At 54.5% G+C, this 27,954-nt stretch overlaps 1 protein-coding gene and 1 long non-coding RNA gene across 6 annotated transcripts in view; one reads left to right on the top strand and one right to left on the bottom strand.

Moving 5' to 3' along the window:
* The window catches only part of KCND3 (potassium voltage-gated channel subfamily D member 3), a 184,079-nt gene that overhangs the window by 9,822 nt on the left and 146,303 nt on the right, over window positions 1–27,954 (bottom strand). For all 5 annotated transcript variants that reach the window (XM_016124307.2, XM_016124306.2, XM_016124310.2 and 2 more), the window contains exon 3: window positions 641–803. In XM_016124307.2, coding sequence (XP_015979793.1) covers window positions 641–803 — 163 coding nt within the window. The remainder of the gene's footprint in view (window positions 1–640; window positions 804–27,954) is intronic.
* On the top strand, window positions 17,795–21,076 carry LOC107499809. Its single transcript, XR_001594357.2, has 3 exons — window positions 17,795–18,071; window positions 19,040–19,179; window positions 20,069–21,076. It is a non-coding gene; the product is annotated as an uncharacterized LOC107499809 (long non-coding RNA).

The raw sequence follows: 27,954 nt of genomic DNA, 5'->3' as shown, positions 1-27,954 counted from the left end.
GCCGGAGGACGTGCTTGGCCGCCCTGCCTCCTTAAGCGGAGGAAACGGGAGCCAGTGAACGCTTCCCTCAGGGCCAGTGGTTACAATACGGGTTGCCGCAGTTCTGTGCCTTGACCCTGAGATGGCCCGAGGTGACCGAAGCCTTCTGTGCCCTTTGTCCCTGAACTCAACGGCCTTGCAATGTTTTCCTTTCAGAGGATTCGTTTTTCTTTTCAGCAAATTTATTTTTGTCCCCGTGTTTTGTAGAGGCTATTGTAGGGTCTAGAAAAGCGATGACGTCCCCCAGAAAGCTGCTGGCTGGGAGAGGGGGTGAGTCCAGGGCACTGCTGAGTGGTGGTGGCTTCGGTCTCGGAGGGGGAGCCCGGGCAAGGAACCTGCATGCGGAGTCCAAAAGGGAGGTGATGAGCTTACGAACAACTGAGGGTGTGTTGCATTTTGCGGCCGGCTGAGGCCGGCAGGGCACCGGCAGGTAGAGAGAGACCTGAAGCCGCTTTACCTTCCAAAGCCAGAGCTAGCCGTGCAGTGACTCCCTCAGATACTCCAGGCCTGGCAGCCTGACCGTGACCGCTGCCAGGGTGAGGGGCCAGCCCCCTCTCCACGGCAGCACCCCACCCCGCCCCGCCCCCGCTCCGAGGCTTACCTTCTGCGCCCTGCGTTTATCGGCTCTCTGATTTTGGTGGTAAATCCGGCTGAAATTGGAGACGATCACAGGGACTGGCAGGGCGATGACCAGGACGCCACTCAGGGAGCAGATGGAGCCAAAGATCTTCCCGGCGATGGTCTTGGGCACCATGTCCCCATATCTGAGAGAGAGAAGCGGGCACAGGGAGAGGGACCGTGTGGGAAACTAGTCAGGCACCCTCCCTGCCAATCATTCACTCGCTCATTCATTCGACAGTCGTTTAGAGCGCCTACTGTGTGCCAGGTCCCGTGACACGACCTGGGAATGAACGAGACTGACAAGATCCTTACGTTCATGAAGCCAGCGTCCTACAAGGAGAAGACCGGAAACAAGGAAGTGAATCCCTGAAACATCGTGACCTGTGTTTGTTTCTGTGAAGACGGCAGAGACAGGTGCCCTGCCAGGCGGGGAGCATGTGGTCAGCAAAGGCCTCTCTGCGGAGGGAACATTTAAGCCGGGATCCGAAGGGAGAGGATCCAGCCACGCGACACCCTCGGGGGAGCGTGTGCAGGGCAGAGGGAGCCGGAAGTACTGACGTCCCGAGAGAAGCAGCCTGGCCGGTGCTGGGAATGGCCGAAGGGCCGGTGTGGCCAGGCACAGTAAGGGACGGGGAGTCACACTAAAGGAGGCGGCCTCGGCAGGCAGCGGCCAGATTGCACGCTGTCTACCGGGCTGGGACGAGGAGTGCGGTCCTCATCTCAAGGGCAACGAGGAGCCAGGGTGAGTTTTAAACAGAAGAGCAACACAACCTCACTTACGATAATAAGAATAGATAAGAGACCCACCTTCTATTGATGCCAAGATTTATAAATTTGCAAAGCACTTTTACACATTGACCTCGCATAGGCTCCATGACCTTGTGACGCCTGCACCCGCACCCCCATAGCCCCGATGCAGGAGCCAAGGCCCAGAAGCCGGCCGTGGACCGCCGCGGTTGGGGACGGCTGGTTAAAACCCAGTCCTTTTGCTTTCGTGTCTTTGCCACTTTGCCACTAACCACACTGAGTGAGAGGGGGACCACGAGCTCTGAAACTCATCCCTTCCAGCCGCGGGGCCGCTTTGGGACAGTGCCTGCTCCTCTCGGAGCTCTGAGAAACTCTCAAGTACTTCACGCCCCGGCAGCTGCCCCCGGGGACCGGCTTGGCCTGGGTCCGGCTTGGCCTGGGTCCTGCTCGGCCCGGGCAGGCGGGCCAGATCCTCTCTCCTCCGGTCAACAAGACTCTCCAGAGTGGTTAAGTGTTTGGCCTCTTCTTCATTGAGATAATTTAAAAACCTTATTAAGCAAAGAGCCATGATGACTCTGTCCGAAGCCAGAAACACCCTCTTTCTGGCTTCCGTGCCCTCTGGGCGTCTGGAGCAGAAACAGGCTGAGGATGACCAGGAATTGTTGCTGCTGAAATAGTGAGGCTCAAAGTCCCTCGTCCCCTCAGGAACTCCAGGGGTCCTGGGCTCCAGAGAGGATGTGGAACCGGAGGGAGGAAGGGAGTCAGTTCAGAAGTACGGGGTCCTCGCCTCTTAAGCACCTGAGGACTTTGAGGAGGCCTATCTGATCTCACTGAAGTGTCTCCACACCCTATGAAGTGGCTTCTGTGTTGAGAACCATCCTCTTTCTCCTTCAGCGTCCAGGTCCTTTGTCCCAAATCAAGCTGTCTCAGTCATGCCGCTGACATTGAGACCCGTCATAGCTCCTTCTGGGACTTTGACACTAGGTTTGCCTTCCCTGCCGCGCTGCTCAGGAGCGGCCCCCAGTGAATTGGGCTTCTGGAATTGGGCTTCTGGAATTAGACGACCTGGGTTCAAGACCCACCCAGCTCCTCCATAAAACAGCAGCGCGACCTGGGGGACTATGACTATGGATGGCCCTCAGTTTCCTTGTTTGTAGGATAAAGGTAATAAGGGTACCTAGGTCACAATCTGTTGTGACATACCACAGCTCTGTCGACATGGACACTTGCTTTTACCAGAGGTATTCTGGTAGCCACGGTCTCTGTTGCCAGGAAACTCTAAAAACCACAGCTGATTGCCCCACGTTCACATAATCCCAGTGGTGAAGGGAAAAGGGGCTGCCCCGACAGGTGAACCCCGTTACCTGTGATTTTCAGATGATATGACTGAAAGGTGGACACCGGGCACGTGACCACGGATGAAAATACAGCATGACAGGAAAACGTAAGAACAGTGTCAGGAAGGCCACGTCTCAGAGCGACTGAAGCTGGTGGAAAACACTGAGGGCAACAGAGAGATGGTTTTACCCCCCGGCAGAAAGACTACGGAGCACAGCTACGCCTACGGCTGGGGCAGATGGTCCGCTGGCAGCGGAAGACAGAGAGAACGCAGAACCGCCCGACTCCCATGCGCCCCTGCCTTCTCCACCGAGAACGTGCTTGAGCTCGGAAAGGCTGGAGCCAATGTGGATACCAAGGATCTGGAGCTCTCGGTCGGGACCGGGAGAGCAGACAGGCGCCCCGGGGTCCTCAGGGGGTTCACACCTGGACCCACCACAGAGACGGAAGGAACGTGCGGATGGATTTATCGAACCACTGAGAATTCGTGGTGCAGCAGAGAAATGCCAGGAGGCCAGAGATGGAAGACTATCGTGTTGATATTTTTAAAGGAGGAGAAAAGAGTCCGGGAAACTGCAGATTAACGGGCTTGGTGTCCATCAATTCCGCCATCACGTTGCTGGCAGAATTTGAGAGCAGGTTATTCAGGGGACAGCTGGCAAGCACTTGGAAAATCAACTGTATTGGTTTACAATTTACATCTTGCCAAATTAACCTTATTTCTTGTTTTGAGAGGGTTAATTGACTGACGGATCAGGAGACCACTACAGAGATACTGCGCTGTAATTTTAGCGAGATGTGATCTGTCCCAGTTCTTCGTACCCTTGGCAAGCTGGAGGAAGATGGCGTGGACAGCAGTGTGGTCAGTAGGGGACGAACAACCATCTCCAGTCTCCTGGCGCTTCTCAAAGGTGACCAGAAGTGAGTGGCCTTATGCCGGCAGAGGATGCTCATGCTTTTCGTGTTAGGAGGGTCTCCATTAGTGAATGAGCAAATGAGCAAAAGCGAAACAGGGAATAGATCTAACGTTAGGTCTCCAGTCTACAGCTGATATAAACCAGAGGGAGGCAGCACGGCCTAATGATTGAGAGCGGAGGCTGGCGTCAGATCCTGGCCCCTCAGTACTTACTAAAGACTACAGTGACCTTGGGAAAGTTATTTAACCTGAGCCTCTACCAATATAAAACGGGTTTTATATACCCGACTTACAGTGTTGTGGTGATAATCGTGAGGTGACTCAGGAGAAGCGCTCGACGCGGTGTCTGGGTGAATGTAAATCCTCTCTAAGCAGCCGGTGTGGCGGGCGCCTGGTGTCCCATCTGATTCCCCACTGTCCCCACAGCGGAAGCACGCCCCTCCCCCACCACGTGACATAACCCCTGCCCACGGGCGCTGGCTCTCCGCGGAGCCGCCTCGCTTTTACAAACCACCCCCTCACGCTCTGGCTCCCATGATCACAGTGAGTTCAGAACAGGGTGTGTGACTCACGCGGGGCCGATGAGCTGGCTCCCTTCCTGGATCTAGCAGCTTTATTGAGATATAATTCACATACCATAACATTCGTCCACTTAAGTCGTGCAATTCAATGGTTTTTGTATTCACTAAGGTTTCAAGGTTCCTTCACGTGGTAGCATATTATCAGTATTTTATTTCTTATGATGGCTGAATAATTTCCCATTGTATAGATAGATATACCATGTTTTATTTATTCATTCTTTAGTAGACATTTGGGTGGTTTCCACTTTTTTGCTATCATGAATGAATTTGGCTATGAAAGTTTGTGTACAGGCTTTCCTGTGGACATATGTTTTTGTTTTTTCAGGACTCTGGTTAACATTTTGAGGAACTGTCAAACTATTCCCTAACGCAGCGGTACCATTTTACAATCCCACCAGACATAAATTAGCATTCCGGTTTCTCCATATCTTCTCCGACACTTGTCACCATTTACCTGTTGATTCTAGCCATCCTCGTGAGTGCGAAGTGGCATCTCATTGTGGTTGTGATTTGCATTTCCCGTTAAGATGACCGATGACTGGCATGTTTTTCCCTTCCCTGGATTTTTACCCTGGAGACCAGATCTGTCATTCAAAGAAGTTAAAGGAGCAACAAATAAAACTCGGGAGCTGTTGGCAGCCATGTTTTCTGCTGTGGGAAAAAGCCAGATAGTAGCCGGGGAGGAGGCAGGCCGCCATGTAGAAAGAGAAGAGACGTGGAACGGGAAGTCCGGTAAGGCCAACTCCCTGTACTAATTCTCACTGAGGAGCAGCTTTGCTTTTGCCTTTGTGGTGGTTTAGTTGTTCAGTCCTTCCTGTGACTTTGCAGACCAACAAACTGCTGTCGTTGTTTAACCTTTTTCCGTCTGGATCCCATGATGATAACGAGGATGATGGTGATGATGGTGATGATGATGGTGATGATAAGGCTCCTGCTGATTATTTTAAAGCAAGCTCTTGAAATTTCTAAATGACAGAGCTACTATGAATTGAGATCTTTAGGAGTCCAAAGGACTTTAACAGGTTGTAATCATGGGTGAAACCAACCAGATTAATTTTAACAAAGATAAATGACAACGCCAGCATTTTGGCTCAAATAATCGATGACTGGATAGCTGATGGGGGAGACCGGCTTTACAAGCTGTCCATGTTAGAAATCGCTGGGGAGGTTTAACTTCAACACAGGCACCAGTGTGACGCAGCTGCGGAAAACCGAAGGCTGGATCGACGGGAGGGTCGTGTCCAGACAAAGGCAGCGAGTGTCCGCGCTCTGCGCCCGGTGCCGACCGCTTCTTGGCTGCCGTGCGGTGTTCTGGGTGCTCTGTATGCTCCAGGACACAGGCTGACTCGATCATGCCCAGAGAAGGGGCGTTGGGATGGCGAGTTGTGTGGAAACCCTGTCAGGTGGCAAACAATCAAAGAAACGGGGAGCATGTGGCCCGCAGAAAAGGGAACGAGGAGCAGGGGGGTGGCGTGAACAATGCCCCGGATGGGACCTGTGCCAGGAACTTGACCTGTGTCAAGGGCTCTCACGACAACAGCCCTGTCAGGTAGGGCGAATCCTGCTCGGGGTTGAGGAGCTCAAGTCCGGAGAGGGGAATGACTGGTTCAAGTTCACTCACTGACGTGGTAGGGGGCAGACTGGTCTGTTTCCATTGCCCTGTAGGAGGCGGTGGGGTCAGGGGTCGGGAGAGGGTGGTGGTGGGGGAGGGCTCCGAGGAGTCGGCTGGAGCACACCCCTCTTGCGTCCCTGCCTCAGCGGCAGCAGCACTCAGGTAAACATGTGGGCTCTGCGCATGCGCGTCAGACCACCTGGGGCAGACGCGGGCCCTGCCACTTACTGGCGAGGCAACTTGAGGCACGTTGCTTAATTTCTTCGCCCTCAGTTTTCTGGAATTGATAACATAATAGCGCCCACTTCGCAGGGTGGTCGTGAGGGACTAAATGAGTCACTATTTGTCAGAAGCTCAATCCTGGCACAAAGTAAGAATTTTATAAGTGTTTATTAAATAAATTCTGAGCCCAAACCACCGTCGTTTGGAGGCTGGACTTGAGCAAAAGGCTCTTAAGCAGACTTCTCATTTCCACTTTTGTTCCCCGTTAATTTGCAAAGAAGCGCCTTCTTAACATGCAAATCCTAGCATATCATTCTGAAGCACTTAGATAAATGTTGAACCTGTGAGTTAATGAATAAAACCCACCTTGCGATGTTGTTTCAAAGATGACATGCCCGTATGCAGCAAACTCCCTAACGGCAGCTAATTACGATCTTAGTGACAGCGATGGGCAGTGCCTTTATCCCGTGGCCCCTCCTGGCGCCCCCCTGGATGGGAGCAGTGAGGTGGGGGAGCCCATGGTGATTCTGAAAGGCATCTGTGGCCTATTTTCTCCGTAGGATTTTGAAGAAAGAGAGGGGTAAGAAAAAAAAAATATATATATATGTCCTGGCCTCAAAAAAAAAAAAAATTGAAGCCACTCCTTTATTTCCCTTTTTGTCTTCCTCCTCTCATGTAAATAAGGACTCTGCTCTCCCACCCTGTCCTGGCTCTGTGCCTTGGGGAAGTAAGGGACAAGAAAGCCCCTCCTGAAGTAACGTCCTGGGTCTAGGTGGGCTGGGGTGCTCACCCCAGACTTAGAGCCCATACCCAGACTTTATCTGGGGCCAACGTGGAGGCAGCGGCCTGCCTCTGCCCAGGCGGGCCTCAGGGACTCTGAGGCTCTCTGCACACCTCCCCTCCCCCCTCGCCCCCCGGCACACCCTCGGCCATCCGGAGTAATGTCTGGGCTATGGCAAGAGCCGGGGAAGCTTACCCTCCTAAGATGGAAGGCTAATTAATTTGTATTAGGGCTTAGGGATAATTAAACTTCTTTTATCTGAACTTAAACTGCACAAACCACCCGCCTTGTACAATTAATTGCTGCCTTCATTTCCTCCCCCAGGTGCCGAGAGATAAGTACAAGCCAAGCTCCCATCTGATTCTGCTCAGGCGGGGCGGGGCGCCCGGCTAGTGGGGGTCTGTTTTTCCCTGGAGGCCAGGGCCTTGCCCATCAGGGCCCAGCTTCTGGGAGCTCAGCCAAGGAGACAGGTCCTCGAGGAGTGTCTGCAGGGAGGATGCCTCAGCCTCGTTGCCGCACCCACTCCTGCATCCACCTTCTCTGCTGGATGCCCCTGAACTTGGCTTCCACCTCTGCTCGGGGTGCCCCTGGTGTGGGAGGTGGGGATGGGGGATGGACACTGTCCTGTCGGGTGGGGTCAGAGTGAGGAGAGGTCGTCCTAGAGCAGGCCGGGCTATCTCCTTGTCCAGGGGCAAAGGACAATGGTGGGTCACCCTGGAGGATGCTAAACGCCAGCTTGGGCGGATGAGTTCATCCCTTCACAAACACCCTGTCAGGCTCCTTTCGTGTAAAATTCCCTCCCATGGAGCAGCACTACTGTAACTCTTTTTTTTTTTTTTTTTTTTGAGCTCATATTATGTCAGGTACTGTGAATACGTGATCGCATCTGTTTCTCCCAACAACCCTAGGAAATAGATACTATTCTTATCCTCATTGTACAGATGAGGAAACTGAGGCACAGAGTGGTTAAGCGATATGCCAGAGGCCACTTGACTAGCCAGTGCAGCGTGGGGACGTGGACCAGGCTGCTTGGATTCCCAAGTCCCCACGCACAGCTACTAGCTGCTGCAGCCCAAAGCCATGGTCCCTGAGGAGCCAACGCGGTGGGTAGCAGTCCTGCTAGAGAGCAAGGGGGGGCCTTTGGAGGTCACTGGAGTGAGACCGGCAGCCTAGCCAGACCCCTACAAATGGCTTTGGCCCTGCACCGTTGGTTCGCAAGGAGAGGAACTTGGGAAACAAAATAAAAGCCTCAAATCGTTAGAATGGCCTGGAAGGCTTGTTAAAACATAGATTGCTGGGCCCCAACCTCAGGTTTCCGATTCTGTGGATCCGGAGTGAGACCTGAGAATCTGCATTCTAACCAAGTTCCTAGGTGATGCTGATGTTGATCTGGGGACCGCGCTTTGAGAACCACTGCAGTAAACCATCCTCTCCCCACAGGTCACAGATCTGCGGACTCACAGAATGCCGGAGCTGGAAAGGGGTGGCGGCAAGCAGCCTCAGACCACTTACTGCCCTGTGAGGAAACTGAGGCTCCGAGGTCATAGACTGGGTGGCAGGGCCCACCCGATCACCCAGAGCGATGCCCCGCCCATCATGATCACACCCCCCCCCCACACACACACGTCCCTGCACGGGGCCCATACATTTCCGCAACTGTCCTCTGGACTCACGTATTCATCAAATACCTGCTGGGTGTATACCTTGTGTCCATCACTTTGCTAGGGGCTGGGGATACAAAGCTAAATAGGCATGTCCTGGGCCCCGAGGAGAGCGCACAGGGCAGGCAGACAAGTCAATCATGATGACGGTTCAGTGTCATGATGCTACGAGAAGGGTGGAAACAGGGCCGAGTGTGAGCGTGAGGGGCCTCTGAATCAAGCTGGAGGGGGGTCCGAGGACCTCTCGGGGGCAGCGGCGGCTGATTTCCGAGCTGTGCAGCAGGAGGGCTCACCTGAGGAACCATAACAAATTGCGGCTGGAGGACGGGGGAGGGGGAGAGGAAGCTGGAGAGGTGGCCACGTGAAGATCCTCTGGGTTAACCCAGCAGTCTGAACTTTCTCCTGAAAGTATGGGAGCTGTGAAATTTTAAGCGATAGGATCAAATATTCATCTTTGAAAGATCACCCTGAAAGCAGAGTAGAGGACGGTCGGGATGGGGAGGAAGGTGGAGGCAGGGAAGCCAGCTACTGCGCCAGTCCAGGCAGGGACTGTGGAGCGGAGCGAGGCCCGCAGAGGGGGCGGGAACGAGAGGGCAGAGGTACTGTTTAGGAAGCGCAGCCCGCGGGACTGGGTGACCGGCTCAGAGCAGGGCGGACGGAGGGGAGGAGCCCGGGGCGCCACTCTGGCTGGGAGATGGGGGCAGACTCCGCATGCGCCTCCGGCCCAGCTCCCGCCCTGCCCTTCCTGCTGCCGTCCGCACTCCCGCACCACCCCCCCCCCCCCGCCCCGTGCCCATGCCTCCGGGTGCATCGGGCTCCTTCCCGACGCCAAGCCTTTAGCCAGGCCCTTCTCTCTGCTAGAATGGTCTTCTCTCTCTTTGCCAGGCAACACTACTCATCTTTCCTGATGCTGTTCAGCGGTCGCCTTCCCCAGGCGCTCCCTGACCCCCCCCCCATCTCGCATCTTTCCACCTCCATCGGAGCGCTCACTCCTTTAGGCCTTGACATACCTCCTGAACTGGCTGTTTCCGCCATGGGGATAACTGTGGTCTGAGCCCAGCGCTGCCTCCCTCCGCATCCCCGGCGCCTGGTGTGCTGCGGGATGCACAGCGGGAACTCAGCGGTTCCGAGGCGGAGACCGGCAGCCCCTCCAGTGTGTGTTCCGGGACTGGGGTGGCCTCCAGGACTGACTCCTCCTGGAATCGGACCGCACGCTCCAGGGGGACGGAGGCTATGTCCTCGGTACGGAGAACCACACCTGGCACATGACGGGCACTCAGGATATTTGTTGAATGAGTGGATGAACTATGACAGATTAGCAATGCATCTACCAGCTCCAGCAGACCAGCTCATCAGGGAGCCCTTCTGCTGCAAAACATCTCAATCCTAAATAAAATACGCCTTTTGATGCACTGCTGCGTTCACTCGAAGTAGGAGAAATCTCTTTTACCTTCAATAAAAAGGAGCAAATCACAAGGGAAGGTTACAGCTCAGAAGAGGGAGCAGAGGGGAGGAACACTGTGGCCCTAAGGGCATATGCCAGCAACAGCCGATCCTCCGTGACCTGTCACTGGGAACCTGAGCCTTGAGCCAAGAACAAAAAAGAACTCAGAGTGATCACGGGAAGCCAGGCCCTGCCGGGGGGCTAAAGTGCTCCCATGATGGCCTGGCTCGTGGGCAAGACAGATTTCCATCCTGTCCACAGGGAAACAGTCACCAGCTTCAGGATTCTTACAGATTAAGAGCAAGTAAATAGGAATTTGTTTGAAGAATCATAAGGAAGCAAGCAACCATGAGTGAGAGTTAACAGAAGAAACGAAACAAAAGATTTAGGCCCTCGTCCGCCCAAGAGCTTCAGGTACTGGAACTGACAGACACAGAAGAGTCACGTAGGAAATGTTTTCCATGGAACATAAAGAACGGATCACAAAGTTGAACTAACAAGAGAACATTGTCAGCAACCCCCAGGCGGGTAGGAAAAGAACCCAATGGGACTTCTAGACGTGAAAAAGTTAAACGCTAGAATTAACTGTGACTGAACATAATGCCGTAAACCAGCTGGTTATTCTTAATGGGCTCAGCTTCTGGAGCAGACCTCTTCCTCCCAAACTAATCCTTGGGGACCCTGCCATTGTCTCTTGGTCCGTAAGGTCCGCATACCTGAGTCTATTCCTATCATGGCTAGTGGGAGAGCAGAAAGGACCAACGAGCAACCTGCACCAGCTTCGTCACCAAAGGAGGCTACTTACTGTCACTGTAGCCACATCACAGCGCTGAATGAAGCCTGGTTCCTGTCGAGACACCAGCCCTTTCGCTCACACAGATGCCAGGAAAGACACACTGCCATGGACGAGGATGCGGACGGTGAGCAGACAGCAAACCAATGTCAAAACTAGACAGGGATAGTGCCAGCTGGCCAGCCGCCGTCATATAAAAACCAGGAAAGATGTAATCACAGTCACTAATGGTCTGTTGGTGGGAAAAGATTCAAACGAAAGTCGGGATTTGGTTCTTTCTGGTGGTGCTCCTTAGCTGTCCCATCAGTTGGTCCCTGTGCTCTGCCCGGGCTCTCTGGGGTCTGCGAGGACACTGGTCCTTTGGAAGGAGGAAGTCGAAGGACGGAGGCCCCGGAGACTGTGACACAGCCCGCTCTGACTGGACCCAGCCCTGGGGACGAGCCTAGTTGAGCTGGCGAGGGCCCCAGCTCTGAGCTGGGGCACCGTGGGCTGGGTGTCACACTGGCACGTCCAAGGTCTTGGCCCCAATAGGAGTGCTCTTCTGCAAATTGGGCCCTGCTTCGTCTGCTCTCCCCAACCTCGATCCCCTGGGGACTTGTCCCATTTATCCCCTTTGCACTCCTGGGAGTAGAGGTTGACAAGAAAGAGCCATGAGGAACCGTGCACGTGTCTGGTCAAACCACGGAGCTCCATTGGAGACGGCATCCCGCAGGCCCGCACCATCTGCTTCCCTTCCTCTCCTTGCTGATCCCAATGCGCCACTCCTGAAGCCTTCCCCGCCCCTGCCACCCCGGGGCTAGCCAAGCACTCCTCAGAAAGGGCAGGCTGCCTCCACTGGAAGCGGAGCACCGGAGCACCGGCTGCGAGCCACGAGGAGACTGTGGTCCACGCCAGGGCGGCGGGCTCCTGTTGCAGAAGGGTGGGCTGGATCTTGGGAGGAAGTAGAGGGGCCCATAAAGTATGCACAGCAGAGGTGGGGTGTGGCCAGGGACAGACGTAGACCTCACTCTCAGCAGGGGTGCAGCTCGAGGTCAAAGTCCGCGGAGGCAGGGGAGCCAGGATGCAGAAGCTGAGGCGGGTATGTGTAAGCCAGAGTCTGTGGGCAGGGTTTGTGGCTGGTGCAGATCTCTGAAGGTCCAGCGTCTGCTGGCGCCTGGCAGTCTTTCTCCTGCGGCTCCTGCTGGGATGGCAGCAGACTGAGTGACAGTCCGGGGAAGCAGGCAAAAGGCAAGGACCGCTGCGAGGAGTACTGAGCCCCAGGCCAGGACCCATCGAGGTGCTAAGTGATTGGGCCACTTGACCCCATATACGGCCACCAGGTGTCCCCACTCATCACAGCACTCGGCGCTCTGCTGCTCACAGAGCGGATCCAGTCTGCTCCAGGTCGTATCTGTCACCCCCTACACTGCACTGTCTAGAACCGCGCTCCCTCCCTCCCCTCCTCACCGGCTCCCTCCTCCTCTAAGCCTCATCTGAACGCACTGGGGCCCCACTGTCTCAGTCTCAGACTGGGACAGGGCTTACTGGGTGGCAGGCCCAGCCCCACCTGGCACGGGCTCGCTCCACAGTGGCCTTTCAGCCTCTGCTCCGCCCCCCCCCCCCCCGGGCCTCCCCTGCACGCACTGAGCCCTGGGGTCAGACAGATGCTTGAGTCCCTGCGCTGACCACTTGGGGCCCTCAGGCAGCCACGTGCTTCCTGGGCCTCAGTTTATTCTTCTGGAAAATGGCACAGAAATGACCTGCATCGAGGGGTTGTTATGAAAGTCACGTCTACGAATTGTGAGGTGAGCTTAGTGATAAAACTAGTTTTACATATATAAACTATATATAAACTCTACTATACTATAGTTTATATACAGTGTATGGTTACTATGTACATGTAAACTGTACAGATATATATATATATAATGTGTATGTGTGTGTATATATATATATATATATAATAACTAGTTACATATAAAACTAGTTATAACTCAGTTATAACTGAGAGCTCAGTTGTTCTTCTATTTGAAACGACTTGGGTCTCAGCCAGGCTGCTCACAGTGCCAGTTTGCCTGTGACTGGCTCCTGGAAGTCCCAGTTCTGCCCTCAGAAGCCGCAGAGTATGTCTGCCCCTCTGCCAGCCGAACAGCCCTTCTCTGAGCTCTCGAAGCACACCCCGGCTCCTCACCCTGGTCGGCCTGCTTTGGCGGCCACTGTGTCATACCAACTGTCCTCTGTTCCCTGACAGGCCCTAAGCCTGGTAGGTGCGGTTTCACGTGAAGAGCATGGGTTTTGACTTGTACACCTGCCACTCTCTCTCGGGCAACTTCGGCCCGCGACTTAGCTCTTAGGCCTTAGATCCCTCGGGAATAAGACCAAGAATAATGTCTCCTTACAGGGAACAGTTACTGTGCACTCACGGACCCCCTGGCATGGCATTTACACAATTACTTAATTAACATCTTTCTATTCACTAGATGGGATGCTCCAGGCAAGCAGGCCTGGCACAGCGCGAGGCGCATAGTAGGTCCTCATAGATCTAACATCATCACCTTGAAGATGGGGTCTTTCGCTTCTGTGTTACCTCAGCACGTCTGTCACAGGGGACACATAATGGGGTGCTGGAGGGTACTTTTGGGGTGGCGGACTATATCAGTCATCGCTTCTTAGGCAGGTTTCTCCTTGAGCCTGTAGCAGGACTAAATACTGGGTCCCCAAGATATTCAACCATCACCTCTAACCTCATCTCAGGCACTTCGAACCCCGCTCCAGGGCCTGAGGACAAGTCAATGATTCTGCTGAGCTATGGAAAACCCAGAAGAATCCCTTGGCCTCACACACTGCCAGGCCTGGGCTCGGCACTCCATATGTTCTCTGAGCCTTGCACATCACCCCATAACTGTTTCTTCTGCTTTGGAAGGTGGAAATGAGCTGTGGGCTGGACTCTGTCTTGCCTGACTCCACCAGAGGCCATCTGGGGATGGAGAGGGCAAGGAGGCTGCCGCCGCAGCCCTCAGCGGGCGCCCAGCCTCCAATACCTGTCCGGACGGGAGCCCGGAGGGGAGCCTGGACCCTTTGGCCTCTATCTTTAGTCTCTGGGTCTCTGTGCCTTTGCCGCCCGCCCCCCCTCCGTCTTATTCTCTGCTTCTGGGTGAGATGGCTTTCAGGTGTGACACCCTAGGACAGCATTCTCCCATGGTACACATCAGCCTGCTTACTCGCTGCCCGCCTACCACTGGGTCCCATCTCCCCAGGTGAGCCGGTGACGGCAGAGTCTTGGCCTGCCTGGGCCGCTTTGCTGAGCATAGTGCCTGCCCGGTGCTGGAGCTCACTACATATTTTATGAAGACGCGGATTTATCTGATTCTCTGTTAGTCTCTGCCTCTCTTGGCTCCACAGGTCCACACCGTTCCAGCCCGCCTCGGCTGGCCTGAGATAGGCTGAGAGCAGTTAGGGTAGTTTTGGGGTGACCAGAGATGGTCCTTAGAGCTGCCGTGTGTGTATGTTAAATAGCATCCCCCACATACACCAAACCCCAAATGGACACATCGCCTCCTCGTCACCCCTTTAAAGAAACACCATCACACACACGCTCACACCCGGTTAGAGCTGAAACCTCAAAAATCACCTTCTCCATGCACACAGAGTATTTATGGGCGAAATGACACATATCTGGAATTTGCTTTCAAATACTCCAAAAAAGAAAGCCAAGTGAGGAGAAACGAGACGAAACCAGGCCGGTAGGTAAGTGGGGTTCCATTTACCATTCTCTCTACGTTGGAATATTTTCCATAATAAAACGTTTTTAAAAACCGACGACGTTAAAGAAGAACCATCTACTTCAGCCCCCTCACTTCGGACGCGTCGGAAGCCCCTGCTCGTTTTCCCTCGCGACAGACGGCCCCGCACCCCCCCGGGCGCTTGCCGAATGTCTCGTTTCCGTGGGGCTCATGTTGCCAACTAGAGTCTTGCTTCTCGAGGGCAGGGCTGGGTCCGCGGCTGTTTCACACCCCCCCACGGAGTTTAAAATAGGGCTGGGTGACTTCCCGGGGCAGGAAGAGGACAAGGACAGCAGCGGGAGAAGAGAGACGAATGTGAGTTTAGCGAGCGCCTTGTAGTTCCCATCAGGCCAAACCCTAAATCCCCGGGCTGGCCTTCCGCCCAGGTCCTTCTTCTACCAAGCGACGATCTGATGTCGCCCGCCGGGCACGCTCTGCTCTGTGGCCCACGTCGGCACCAGCTTGGGCTCCTAGCTGCGGGGAGGCTCACCTGCCTCCTGCACACTCCAGCTCCAGCGGGGCACGTCTGTCCCCCCAAGCGCAGGCTCACGTGACCCCCTCCCCCCAGTGGAGAGCACCTGCTCAGCCTGGCCTGCCATTTCCATTGGAGGATTTTTCTTTGGACACGAACGCTCCGCTCCGCCGACGCATCTGCTCCTGGAGCTCACTGCCCAGCTCTCACCCTCCTCTGAACTTTGCACATGCCTTTCGCGGATGCTTAAAATAGCTTTCCTGCTCCTCTCTGCCATTCCCAAGCATGGTAAAATGGAAAAACTACAGGCTTTGGGCTCAGAATAATCTTGATTCAACTCTCGAGTCTTCCACTTGGGGACCATTTGACTTGGGCAAAGTTCCTAAGACTATTCTCATCTACCCGGCTCATCTGGTCATTGTGAGGAAAAATGAGAGAAGGGACATCCACGTCCAGGAAGGGGACTGCTAAGCCATTTGGATAAACCTCTCTGCTGAGGATGATTAAAAAGCTGGAGGAAACAAACTTTTGCTTAGGATCATCAAAATGGTGACAACGTGATGAGGAATCGCTGGGCCATAATCTCTGAGGAAGCGAGGACTCAGAGAAGCCCAGTACTTGACACCACCCTTGCCTTTAAAAAACAAAGGAACCCGAGAATGACGGTGACACAAATGAGCTGTGTTTTTTGCAGTCCCCCCAACCCTGCCCGAAAGTGGGGAGCCTAAAAAAATACTCTCCACCTCTCTCAAAGTCAGGATCCTGAAGGGCTTCGCCCTCAAGGAAAGATGAGCCAGAAGCAAATATTCCATCTCACGGATGTTTAGCATTGAATTTGGGTGAGAAATTCAGATCAAGGTGATCCTGGATTGGCAGCATCCCCAGGTGTCTGGCAGAAACAAACTAAAATCTTTTCTAGAAGAACATTCGAATCCCAGACCGCAGATTATTTCTTCAAACAGTGGTCAAATACATTGACCAGCACAGAGTCAAAGATAAGCAAGACGGAAGGAAAGAAGACCCCATGAGTGGGAAGCTGAAGAAATGACAGATAACAAAGAGGTCCACAGATACGTGAAATACTGGAATTTTCACCAAGAGACAGCTATGTTTACGGTTCAAAGAATAAAAGACAGCTTGAAAATTTTGTCAGGAAATGGAAACTAAAAAGCGATCTAACAATTTTGAAGAAATCCAAGTAGAAATTCTAGGACTTAAAAAAAAAACCAGAACAACTAACACCAAGTACGTGATGGATAGGTTTGTGTATAGCGTAAACACAGGTGAAGAGACGATCAGTTGTAAGGAACTATCCGGAATGTAGCACATAGGAACGAATGAGAAAATACACGCACTTTGTTCAGTGCCTGATGCAGAGAAGTAGATGCTCAATAAATGTTTGTTTTGGTCCATTTCCTCTTTCAGGTACTAAACAGATATTTTCTGATTCATTTGGCTGGACATCCATCACTCCGTTAGTCTGAATTTTCTTAGCATCGTTGTACTTATTTATTCATATTGACAGGAACTCATTTATTGTTTGAGATCGAGGAATGCAAGAACTTAAGTCATCCCCCAAAATAAGTCTCTTGGTCAAACGCCCCTGGTCCGTAAGCCCCTTCCTCCTCTTTGCCATGATGATGTGTGAGTGCTAGGATTTCTTTACCAGAGGTATGGCTCCAAGGAAAAGGAGCCAGTAAATTGCATAATATGGTCTAGTTCCTGACCTCATTTCCCAGTCAAGGCTGGGTCAAGGCCACTGCTGACCAAGAACAGCTATAAATGCTCCTGGGTTCGAGGTCAACAGGAAACCTCTTTCCTTGTCCAGCATAGCTTCTGGCCTAAGCTCATTCTGAAAATTCTGATGAGCAAAGTTGGTGAGCAGGAGTGACTACAGGTGGCCATTATTAATAAGACCAACAAACCCCAAAGAGGACACCATGAACTCTGCGAGCAGCCAGGCCTTCTGCTCTGCGGCAACTGGCTGTCTGGGGACTTTGAGAATCACGAGTGGACCTTGGCAGAGAAGCCTCCTGCACATCGACTTAAAGTGTGTGTCCTTCATTTCCAAGCACTGGAGCAAGAGGGACAGGGATGCCCTGAACCATCCCCAACCCGGGTCAGCTCAGACCCCTGGCCTCAAAAACACAAGCAGACAGGCCTGAGGCAGAACCGGTGCCTATGGCTTGTCTCCCCTTCCACAGGCCTAGGGCGTGTGGGAGAAGGACCAGAATTGGCTCTGGGACAGATAGAGGAGAGAGAAGCTTTGGGAGCTTGGCTGTGGGCTGTGCTGAGTCTGAGGGAGGTCGGCGGAGGAGGTGCGCAGGGCCTGGGGTGGGCGCTGGGCTGCCATAGCAGGCGGGGGGTGGGAGGCCAGGGAGGGAGGCGCTTTGTGTGGACAGCCAGGGGAAACACTGTGTTTTGATGAGCAAGAGCCTGAGGGGGCTGTAGCATCCAATGCGCCGGCCTCACCTGTTCCGTTTTGACGGTAAAAAATGATTTCTCTAGACTTAGAAAAAGTCGCGTCGCATTTCCGCTGTGCAGTGTGACGTGTGTGTTTGTGTATGTGCGCTCCCGCACATGCACGGACCTACTCATTTGATCAAGGGCTCTCCAAGAACAAGAGCCCACGTCTCCGTTGAAACAATATTGATTGATGGCCTTTGTGTGTCAGGCACTGGGCAGAGTGGCCCTGATTCAAAAATGATCAAGACAGGGTCACGGCCCTCCCCTGGGGACGCTCACGGGCCCCAGGGAGACGCAGGCACTGTCCGCGGCACCCGGCTGTGCCCGGCCTGTCGCAGAGCCCTCTCCAGCTGCTGATTGGTATCTGGTCTGGCCACAATGCACTTTAACAGCCCCTCCTGGGCTCCAAAGGCAACACCGGAAATTTCGAGCAAGAAGCCACTTCCTGGTCCGGCTGCGCCTGGTGTGGACAGGATATTACTGGGATGGAGGCGGGATGAGCTGAGCGGGCTCTCGTCTGCCCTTTCTGCCCCTGGTCTGGGAGCAGGAGACAACCGAGGGCTCGGCGCGGGAGGGGCCTCCTGAACCGACCCGTGGCTCCATCTTGAATAAGCTGGGTGAGTGGCGTGTCTCTTGCTGCCCGGCTAGCTTGCATCTCCCTCTTCTGATTCGGGCCTGGGGTAGGTGCCTGGACCCAGTGCCCGTTCATTCTCGCCCAGGTCTCGGTCCTAGAGCTGAGCCTTTGCCTCGCTGGAGGAGGGCAGGTCCCCCATTGGGAGACCGAGGACCTTGACAGAAGTGGCTCCTAATGGCTCTGGGACCTGTTGGCGGAGGAAGGCTGCGCCAAGAGGCTGCCCACCGACGGTCCGCGCCGGGCACAGCTGACATGCCCCGAACTTCTCTCCAAGCATTCGTCTTGGCTGGGAAGATGGCAGGTGTCTGAGAACTGTTCCTTCTCTTCTCAGTGATGATCTAAAGCCAATTAGCTGAGCCCAGGAAGCTGGAAAATGCCCATCTCTTGCCCTGGAGCTAACAGTAAATCTGGTATTTCTCTGCAAAGGAAGAGGATGGGGTGACCTCCCAGGACCTGGGAGCCAGTTTGCCGCTGTCGCCCAAGGCTTTAATAACAAGAGAGGCCAAGGCGTGCTCCACTGGGTGCTTAAAAGAAGAGTAAAACTTGGCCATATATTTTCCAGAGTGTGTCTGGGTTTTTTTTTTTTTTTGTGCAAGAGCCAGACTCTCCCCAGGGTCTAACAAATTGGGGTCTTTGCTGCGAAAGTCCGTGGCAGCTGTGAAAGGGGGCACGCTGATTGCTGGGGGCCAGAGTAATTGGTCTCAGCACACACACTGCCGCCAGCCCGCGCCTGGCACCCCCTCCAGCAGCAGGGGCCCCAGGCAGGCTGACTCACACACTGGCTGGGCTGCCCGCCACACCTTCCCCACACCGCAATCAATATTCGATTCAAGCCGATTTTATCTGTATGGAGCTGCTGAGTAAGAGGAGAGGGGATCTGGCCAGCGAGATCAGGATGGCGGGAGGTCCTGGCTCAGTGCAATAGGTCCTCTTATCATCCCTGTTTCACAGATGGTGAGCCTCAGACTCATTTGTTTAATAACTTCACTGCGGTCACCCACTTCGCGAGCCGTAGAACCGGGCACAAACTTCACACCGGTATCTGAGCCACAGTCCCAACACAGCAGCCGCTGGGCACCGGCTGGCAGGAGGTGAGCCCGCGCCAGTTACCGCCACGCACAGCTGCACACCCGTCCCTTGGCTTGTCTTCCTCGGCCCCTGGGGGCATCCAGAAAGGGGTTCTCTCAGCATCCCCTGTGCCTCGCCCTCACCAGGACGGGGCCTGCCACCCAGATGGAGAGGCAGGGGCAGCGGGTCCAGGGGAAGGAGAGGGTGGGAGCGGGCGCCCCCCAGTTAGTGGGTAACCTCAGGCTTCTGGGAACCCAGCTAGGGAAGAGCAGGGGGAGCTCAGCCGACAGCCCCCTGCATGAGCAGGTACGGGGACGAGGTCAGACAGGGGTGGCAAGGGACCCCCACATCACCCCCTGAACCCTGGCGAGGATCAGAAGCTAGCTGCTCTCGCGCCGGCCTTATCAGACCACAGTCCCTCAGATTAATGCACAATCCAATTTCATTTCTCCTTAAGAAATTACGTATTTTTAAAAATGCATGAAGAGTCGGAGAGGAGCCATGGCAACGGGAGGCTGTGCATCAGAGCCAAGGCCAAGCCTTTCCTCCCTCAGCTGGGGCGTCTGGGTCAGGGCCTCCCGCCCCTCTTCCCGTCACAGCACAAGTGCAAACAGTACTGTCTGTCCAGGACATGGGTTCAGCAGGGGTGGCGTCTGCAGCCAGGGGCGAGCGGCCCCAGGCCCTGCTTGTCCTAGGCTTGCTCGGCCATCACGATGAGTTCCAGGTCTCGCACACCTGGGCCAGGTAAAGGGGCTCTGCTCTGGGTGCCTCCCCCAGCTAGGCGTTGGCTCTCTAGCTGGGTCAGAGGGTGCTGGAGGGCTTCAGCTGACACTGATTGCGACCTGTTAGGAGCTAGGCAGGCTTCGCCCACAAGACACCTGTGGCAGCTGGGGTTCCTCTCCCATTTTACAGATGGAGAAACTGAGGCTCCGAGGCATGTAGTGCCTTGCTCAAGGTGACAATAACGGTATTCGGGGAGTGCTTGTATTTTGTTGGGCTCCATGCCGAATGCTTTATGCAGCTCCTCTCCCTCTGCTGGGGGGTCCTACCCCCCCCCACATGCTGGTGATCTGTCTGAGCTTTCACAGAATTTGCTGAATGCACCAGTCACTCATCAGATGAAGAGCCTTATGATGTGCTAGGCCCTGGGGTAAGTCTGCAGGGCAGAGGAAAACAAAGGACATGGCCCGCCCTTGGGAGCCCACCATCTGAGACAGGCGTGGAGCCCTCTGACTCAAATAGGCATTTATTTACACGTGACACCTGCCAGGCGTTGTCTAGACTCTGGGCACAGAAAGACAGAACCGTAAATCGTGGTGCTTATCCTTGGAAGGTGCAGACTAGTGCAGGAGCCCAACATCTAAACCGATAACGACGATGTGGCAGGAAAAGCCCCCATGACAGAGGCAGCAACGAACTGAGGTGGGGGCGCGGACGAGGTGACCCCTGAGTTTGCCGGGGACGCCTGGGAGAGCCCTGCAGGTTCTACACCGTGATAGGAGAAAACGACATTCACGGACCTCCTTGAAAACCAGACCTGGGCGTGTCCTGAGGACCAGAATCGCTTCTGACTCTACCTCGGCTTGGTTCTGCATGCAGCAGGCGCCGCGCGATTAGCCGAGTGAGGAGTGATGGAGGTGCCCCTGGCACCTTCTTACCTCTGAGATTGATCAGGTATTAACGAATGGTTAAAGCGGAGAACGCACTGCTAGAGAAACCCCTGTCGCACCAGAGAACTGACGCTAACACCCCGTGCCCAGTTCCTGCGGGGGACGTAGGCCCAGCCGTCAAGACTGTGGCCGACTTTCCCCCCGTGGTTATCTGCCTCCCCAGCCCCCAGCTTTGCTGTCTAAGGCACGTGCTTGCTCCTCTTCTCCACCTGAGTCCCTGGGATGTCTCTGCTCAGCCATGGTGGGAAGGCTCGGTGCCCTAATATTTTTATCAAATAAAGGAACACCTGGCTATATTTGTACCCTGTCTCACGCGGTGCCTTTATTCCAAAGAGCACAAAGAAATGGGTGGACTTCTGGTCAGTTTAGCTTCCTCCCGCTTCTGAGAGGAACAGCCAATTCCCCCTTTGGCAGAAGGGACAGCTGAGGCCCAGGGTTGTGTCTGAATGCTCAGGGCCTGGGTGGCAGCATCAGACTGGACTCCAAGGGGGTTGGGCATCCAGGAAAACAGAGTCTCGCCCTCAGGGTGTCATCTCCAGCTCCCTGGGGGCCAAGCTGACTCCTAGCTTTGGCTCTTGGTAAATCTCATTCATCGAACAGCACAGCGATGCCCCCCCCCCTCCCCTCCCCTCCCATCTTCTCCTTTCTGATCGGCCATTGCCCATCATGACACTCCAGTTCCTAAGTGCTGCTCCTCAGAGAGGTCAAGACAGAAGAAATTTCTGGCCTTGCCTAGACGTTCCCACACAAGAGAAACTTCGTCCCCAGGGTGCTGCCAGCCCCTACCTCCACGGCCAGCAGCTGCCCCCGGGACCCTGGGGAGGACTGGAGGGAAGGGCGAGGAGGCAGGGCTCACGGTGGGAGTAACAGCGGCCCTTACTGCGCTTACCCTGCAACAGGTGGTAAAAGCGTTTCATGAACTGTCCCCTTGATCCTCACGAGGGAGGTGTTACCAACACTCCTATTTTACAGATGAGGAAGCAGAGGCACAGAGAGTCTAATCACCTGACCCAGACACACGGCGCGAAAGTGCAGGCAGCCTGGCCCCCAGCCCCCGGCGGCCACCGCCGCCGCCCTGGGACCCTGGGACGGGAGGTTGTGCCGGCTCCCCAGCCTCGGTCCTTGAGGACACTGGCCGCTCGGCCACAGGCCCTCCTGCCGGCGCCAGGAGGTTCTCGCTCAGGTGTCTTTGACTTCCTCATGGAAGGAGCTGGACATGTCGGGTTGAAGGGTCACCCCCAGACCTGGCACGCCCTCGAGTCCCTGAGGAAGACAAGGATGACTGGAGTGGAACTGACTCAGATCCTTCTGTTCTTCCAATAAAGCCCTAAGCGCACTCGAACGCTGGCTCACTCGCTCGTTCATTCCGCAGACACTGGCGAGGCCGAGGGCAGGCCGGGGAGGGACAACCTGACATTGACCGGGCGGGATTTGCCCTTTCCAAGAGCCTGCTCTGCCTCTCTCCTTTGATTCATCAGTTATACAATTGTCAGACTTTCTTACATCCCTTAGAAACTGGGCTAAGGCCCCAGGGAACAGACCCGAGTGAGGGGACCAAGGTGTTCTCAAAACTCCTTGGCGCAGGCGAGAGTGTGTATCGTCCCACTAAGTTCGGCGGTCCCTCTCTCTCCGGGGTCCCTGTCTTATCCGCGGGCTGGCTACTCCATGGGGCCTCCTCGTTTTGTTGTCCTCGGGTCAGCAGGGCAGGTCCAGGGCCCACTCTCTGTGGAGCCTCAAGCTCTGTCCCCTTTAGAGGAGATCCTGGGGCAGGTGTCTGAGACGCGAGGCCCCAAGGAGGCCCAGAAGAGGCCCGCCCCACATGACAGGGACCTGCGAAGAAGAGACCCAGGAAAGGAAAGAGGCCTCTGCCTCCTTTTTTCTCTCATCTCTGAGGAACCCAACTCAAGAGGAGGAGCAACTTCCGGTTCCCATATGAACCCAGACAGGCCTTCTTTGCTTTCAGGAGCTCTCGCATGTCCCCAGTGTGGCCACGAGCGTACACACACAGCCTCTCACGTGCACACACTCACACGCGTGCACACCCTGGCGCACACGCACCCCTCCACCTGTGCGTGCTTAGATTCTGCCTTGATGGTAGCGGTGAAAAGTGCACGGCAGGGCTTCTCAGCCCGGGAGCCAGGAGGCAAAAAGGTGCAGCTGGAATTCAGATTAGAGATATGAGACAGAAAAAAAGAACCCCAAGCCCTACCGGGAGAAAAGCTCATTAACGTCCCTCGTTAAGCAAGAGCTGGTTCATAAATATTCACAGAATTCTAAAGGAAGAACGAGGTGGAAGTTAAGTTAATGTGCAGCAATTAAGACTGCTCGAAGCTCCCGACAGCCGGACCAGGCTCTCCGCTCCTTAAAGCAGAGGTCTGGGCTGCTCCCAGCCCCCGGAGGGGAAGGGAGGGGAGCGGTTTTGGGGCAAAGGTTTCTGTAGAAGCCTCACCCTGTCCCCACCCCCCAGGTGCCCTTGTGAGAGCAGCTCACTGCCCTGCTGGTGTCTGAGGCTAAGGACTAGCTGTGCGAGGGTCCTGAAGGCTCCCCAGCACTCATCACTGCCCCCCCATCTTTTTTTTTTTTTTAAATTCTGGCTTTATTGAGGTATAATTGACAAAACTGTAGGATATTTAAAGTGTACATTGTGGTGGCCTGATATATGTATACATAGCGAAAGGATTCCTTCATCTGGTTAATTAACACACCCATCACCTCTCCTTCCTTCCTTCCTTCCTTCCTTCCTTCCTTCCTTCCTTCCTTTCTTCCTTCCTTCCTTCCTTCCTTCCTCCCTCCCTTCCTTTTCTTCTTTCTTTCTTTCTTTCTTTCTATGAAAATATTTAAGTTCTACTCTCCTAGCAAATTTCGTTTATACGATACAGTGATATCGACTACAGTCTCCATGTTTTACGTGGCTCCTCAGACCCTATTCATCTTATCACTGAAAGTTTGTGGCCTTTTACCAGTGTCTCCCGGTTTCCCCTGTCCTCGAGGCCCTGGTGACCTTTCTACTCTCTGTTTCTATGACTTGAACTTTTTTTTAGATTCTGCGTAAAAATGATACCATAGAGTGTTTGTCTCTCTCCGTGTGATTCGTTCGCTTGGCCGCCCATCCTGTAATGAGGTCTCCGTGCCCAGAGAGAGGGCACCTGCCTCGCCCACACCCTCCGCCAGCCTCTGAGGCAGGACCAGCCAAGCCCTCACCTCCCAGGGCGACCTCTCTCTGCCTGGTTCCCGAGACCTCGGAGCCTGCACGCTGCCGCCAGATTAATTTTCTTAAATGCAGGTTTAATTGCATCACTTCTTCCAAAAAACACTCCTCGGCTCCCCACTGGCTATGAATTAAGTGCAAACGCCTCGTGTTCTGCGGGCCAAAGTCCCCTTTAGGAGCGTAATCACCCTTTCTCTCCCCTCATGTCCCCGCCAAGTGGAACTTGGAGCTCCTCTCCAGACACGCTCTAGGCCCCTCGGCCCCCAACGCCCATGTCTGCAGCCCCCACTGCCTGGGATCCCCTCCCCTGCCCCGTCTACCCATCAAAATCTCCTCCCCTTCCCCCAGGCCCGTTTCAAGCATCACCTCTTCCCTTAAACTAACCCCGCCTCCCACAATCTGATGTGATTTCTCTCCGGAGTGTTTAGCTTGAACCTCTCCTGTGCCTCCATGCTAATACCAGTGCTATCATTCTTGCTAGCTGAGCCGCATACCTATTATTAGTATATAGCATAGTACTTAGGCTTTTAATATGATGAGCTAGACTACATAGATCAGTTGCATACATCTATGCAGTTCAGATAATAAGAATAATGATTAATAAGTCATTACAATATTAGTGACTACTTACTGAGTGCTGACTAAGTGCCGGTCGCCTTGATATATTACACCCTGAAGGGAAGATACTGTTAACCCATTTCACAGTTGACTATGCTGAGGTTCTGAGAGGGTAAAACGACCAACTCTAACTGGCTCTAAAGCAGAGGTCCCCGACCCTTTTGGCGCCAGGGACCGGTGCTCCCATGGGAATCCATTGCCTGATGGTCTGAGGTGGGGCCGAGGCGTGATGCTAGCCCTGGGGCGGGGGGTGGGGGAGGGGCGGCTGAAAATGCAGATGACGCTTTGCTCACTGCCCCGCCCCCCCGTCCGCCCCCGCCCGCCCCCGCCGGTTCCTAACAGGCCATGGACTGATACCTGTCCGCAGCCCAGGGGTTGAGGACCCCTGCTCTACAGTTTTTCCTTTCTCCTTTGCTACACTGGCTTACTGTTACCTTCGGAAGCTCCCTGGGTTGAACTGTACCCCCCCCCCCCCCCGGAAAGATATATAGAAGTCCAAACACCTGCAACCTTTGAATACGACCTTATTTGGACTAGGGTCTTCGTGGATGCGAGCGAGGATGGGGACACACCGCGTTCGGGTGGCCCTTCCCGCGGTGACTGGTGTCCTTAGAGGAAGAGGGCGACGTGGACACACACGCACCGAGGGAAGACGGAGGCAGAGGCCGGAGTCGCATCCGCAAGTCAGGACGGCCGCGACCGTGGGGGGCCGGGGAGGGGCAGTGTCCCCCACCCCAGGAAGGAGCCGGCCCTTCCCGCCCCCAGAACTCCGGGAGAGTAAATTCCCAGTGGGTGGCACGGTGCCAGGGCAGCCCCGGGACGTACACACGGCCCGAGGGCGGCACCTGCCCGCGCCCTTCTCCTCCCGCCATCTTCCTCAGGCCGCTGTCTGTGCGCGGCTGGTGCCCAGCAAACGCCTTCGGGCGCAGCGGAGACGTCCACTCTCTGCCTGCAGAGGTCCCAGGAGCTGGGAACAGATCTAGCACTTTCCTGAGGCGTGTCAGAGGCCCAGAGAGGTCAGGTACCTTGCAGGAGTCCTGGGTCTGGGCAGCGAGGCAATGTGGCACCTGGTGTGGCCAGTGTCCAAGTGTGGGTAAGCCCAGCCCGGGACCTGGAAAGTGCATGTGGTTTCTGTCTTTCTTTCTTTCTTTCTTTTCTTTTTTTCTCACGTCCTCATTTGTAAGCCATTTAAACTGCCTGGATCCATGCTGGTGCTGGAGGGAGGGCTGGGGAGTGCCTGGTTTCCCTGCCCGCTCAGGAAGCCTAGGTGGCCAGCCCTGGTCCTGGACCTCGGGGGCTGCTTTGGAATTTGGGTTTTCCAGGAGGCAGCTTGAAAAATATGTGGCCAGGACACCTTCTGGAAGCACCCGGTGGTGAGCCTCCCTCCTCCCCCGGAGTGAAGGTCCAGCCAGCGTCCTCTGCTCCAGGCAGCCAGATGCCCTCTTACCCTGGGATCCTGTTATCTCTGTGAGCAGGCGGTGGCCTCCCGCTGCTCCTGGGAAGGGTTACCGGGGAGCGGTCCCTGGGACCTGGAGCATCCTGCAGCTCCACCGCTGTCTGGAACAGGGGAGGTGAGCACGGCTGGCCCCGAGGGGTGTGTGCGCTGACGTTACACAAGTCAGGACACGAGATTCACCTCCCATGTGGCCAAACCCCCGCCCCCCGCCCCCGGAACCGTGAGTGGCGGGATTCTTTTCAGGATTTACAAGCGACACCTGTCTGACATGACCCCCTAAGGCTTGGTCTCTCTATGCCCTTGACAATGAGCCGCGACGGATGCTATTCCTACTTCCCTCTTTGTGTGAGGACCATGTGGTCTTTCTTCTCCTTTTCCATCTTTGTCTTCATCTTTCGGTGTTAAAATCATAATCTCTTCAAGATTTACATAACTTTTACATTTTAATATTTCTAAACTTGTGTCATGGCCTAAAATTAAGGTGTATTTTTTTTTGTCAGGTAAGCAACTTTTCTCACTGTAGTAAAAAAATATATAACAACATTCAGCCATTTTGATCTTTTTTGTTAGGTGTACAGTTCAGTGACATTAAGCAAATTTACACTACAACCATTACCACCGTCCATCTCCAGAAATTTTCCATCTTCCCAAACTGAAATTCTCTACCCAGCAAACAACGACGCCCCGTTCTGTCTTCACCCCGGCCCCTGGCAACCACCAGTCCGCTTTCTGTCTCTGGTTCTGACTACGCTAGGTGCCCCGTGTAAGTGGAATCATACGCTATTTGTCTTTGTGTCCGGCTTATTTCACTTCGCATAACGTCTGCAAGGTTCCTCCACGTTGTACCACGCATCAGAACGTCCTCCCTTTTTAAGGCTGAATAGTATTCCATCGTCTGTATACTCCACATTTTGCCTATCCGCTCATCCTTCGATGGTTGCTCCCCCTTTTTGGCCTCTCGTGAATAATGCTGCTAGGATTACTGGGGTACAAACATCTGTTTGAGTCCCTGCTTTCAATTCTTCTGAGTATATTCCCGGCAATGGGATTGCTGGCTCGTACGGGAGTCTTGATTTAGTGTTGGTGGAAGTAGTCTTCCTTTTATAATCAGAAAGAAGGACATGAGAAGTGGAGAAGGGAAAATAACTGCATCTCTTGAATACACACTTTGCGTTAAGAATTTCATGTCGTCTTATCTAAACTTGACAACGAGCCCGCGAGGGAGGTGTCACGTCCGCTTTACAGCTGGGGAAGCAGGACACAGCCCTCGTGCAAGATCACATGGTCTGTGAGTGTGCAGCCACAACTCGAACCCGGCCAGACGGTGGGGGGGGGGGCAGCGAGGCGGCTGAGCGACGGATGGAATCACGGCGGTCGGGGGGGCTTACGCTCCACGTCTCTCTGCCTCCTTCCCGGCACCGCCGAGGGGGCTGCTGGGGGGACGGTGACCCTGAGGCGTGTCCGGGGGCCTGGGCGCAGTGGGAGTGGGGTGCTGGAGGGACGACTCTGGTCCCCCACACAACACAGCCTGAGACATCACATCGCGGCCCCGCATGTCAGGCCTGACGGTTCTACGGCGCCTGGGGATCGAGCTCATTTAGAGAGCGAACCGCTCTCTTTTTGCTCCTCTTTTGAGCTTCGTTTCCTTTTTTAATGGTTCTGGGTTTACTTTTTTCAATCCAAAGAACCTTTTCCTTGATGGGAAAAGTAAAAAGAAAAATGAGAGTTGAGTAACATATTTCATTGTGGGGCGCATTATGCCTTGCCGAGCGCTTTGTGGCTACCAGCTCATTCGGTCCTTGTCGTGACCCTCACAGAGAAGTAGGGCAGTGTTATTACCCACTCG

This window comes from Rousettus aegyptiacus, unplaced genomic scaffold (genome assembly GCF_014176215.1).
Source record: "Rousettus aegyptiacus isolate mRouAeg1 unplaced genomic scaffold, mRouAeg1.p scaffold_m13_p_17, whole genome shotgun sequence".
NCBI classification, from domain to species: Eukaryota; Metazoa; Chordata; class Mammalia; order Chiroptera; family Pteropodidae; genus Rousettus; species Rousettus aegyptiacus.
The sequence above is the reverse complement of the archived record's forward strand: the minus strand, read 5'-3'. Positions and strand labels throughout refer to the sequence as shown.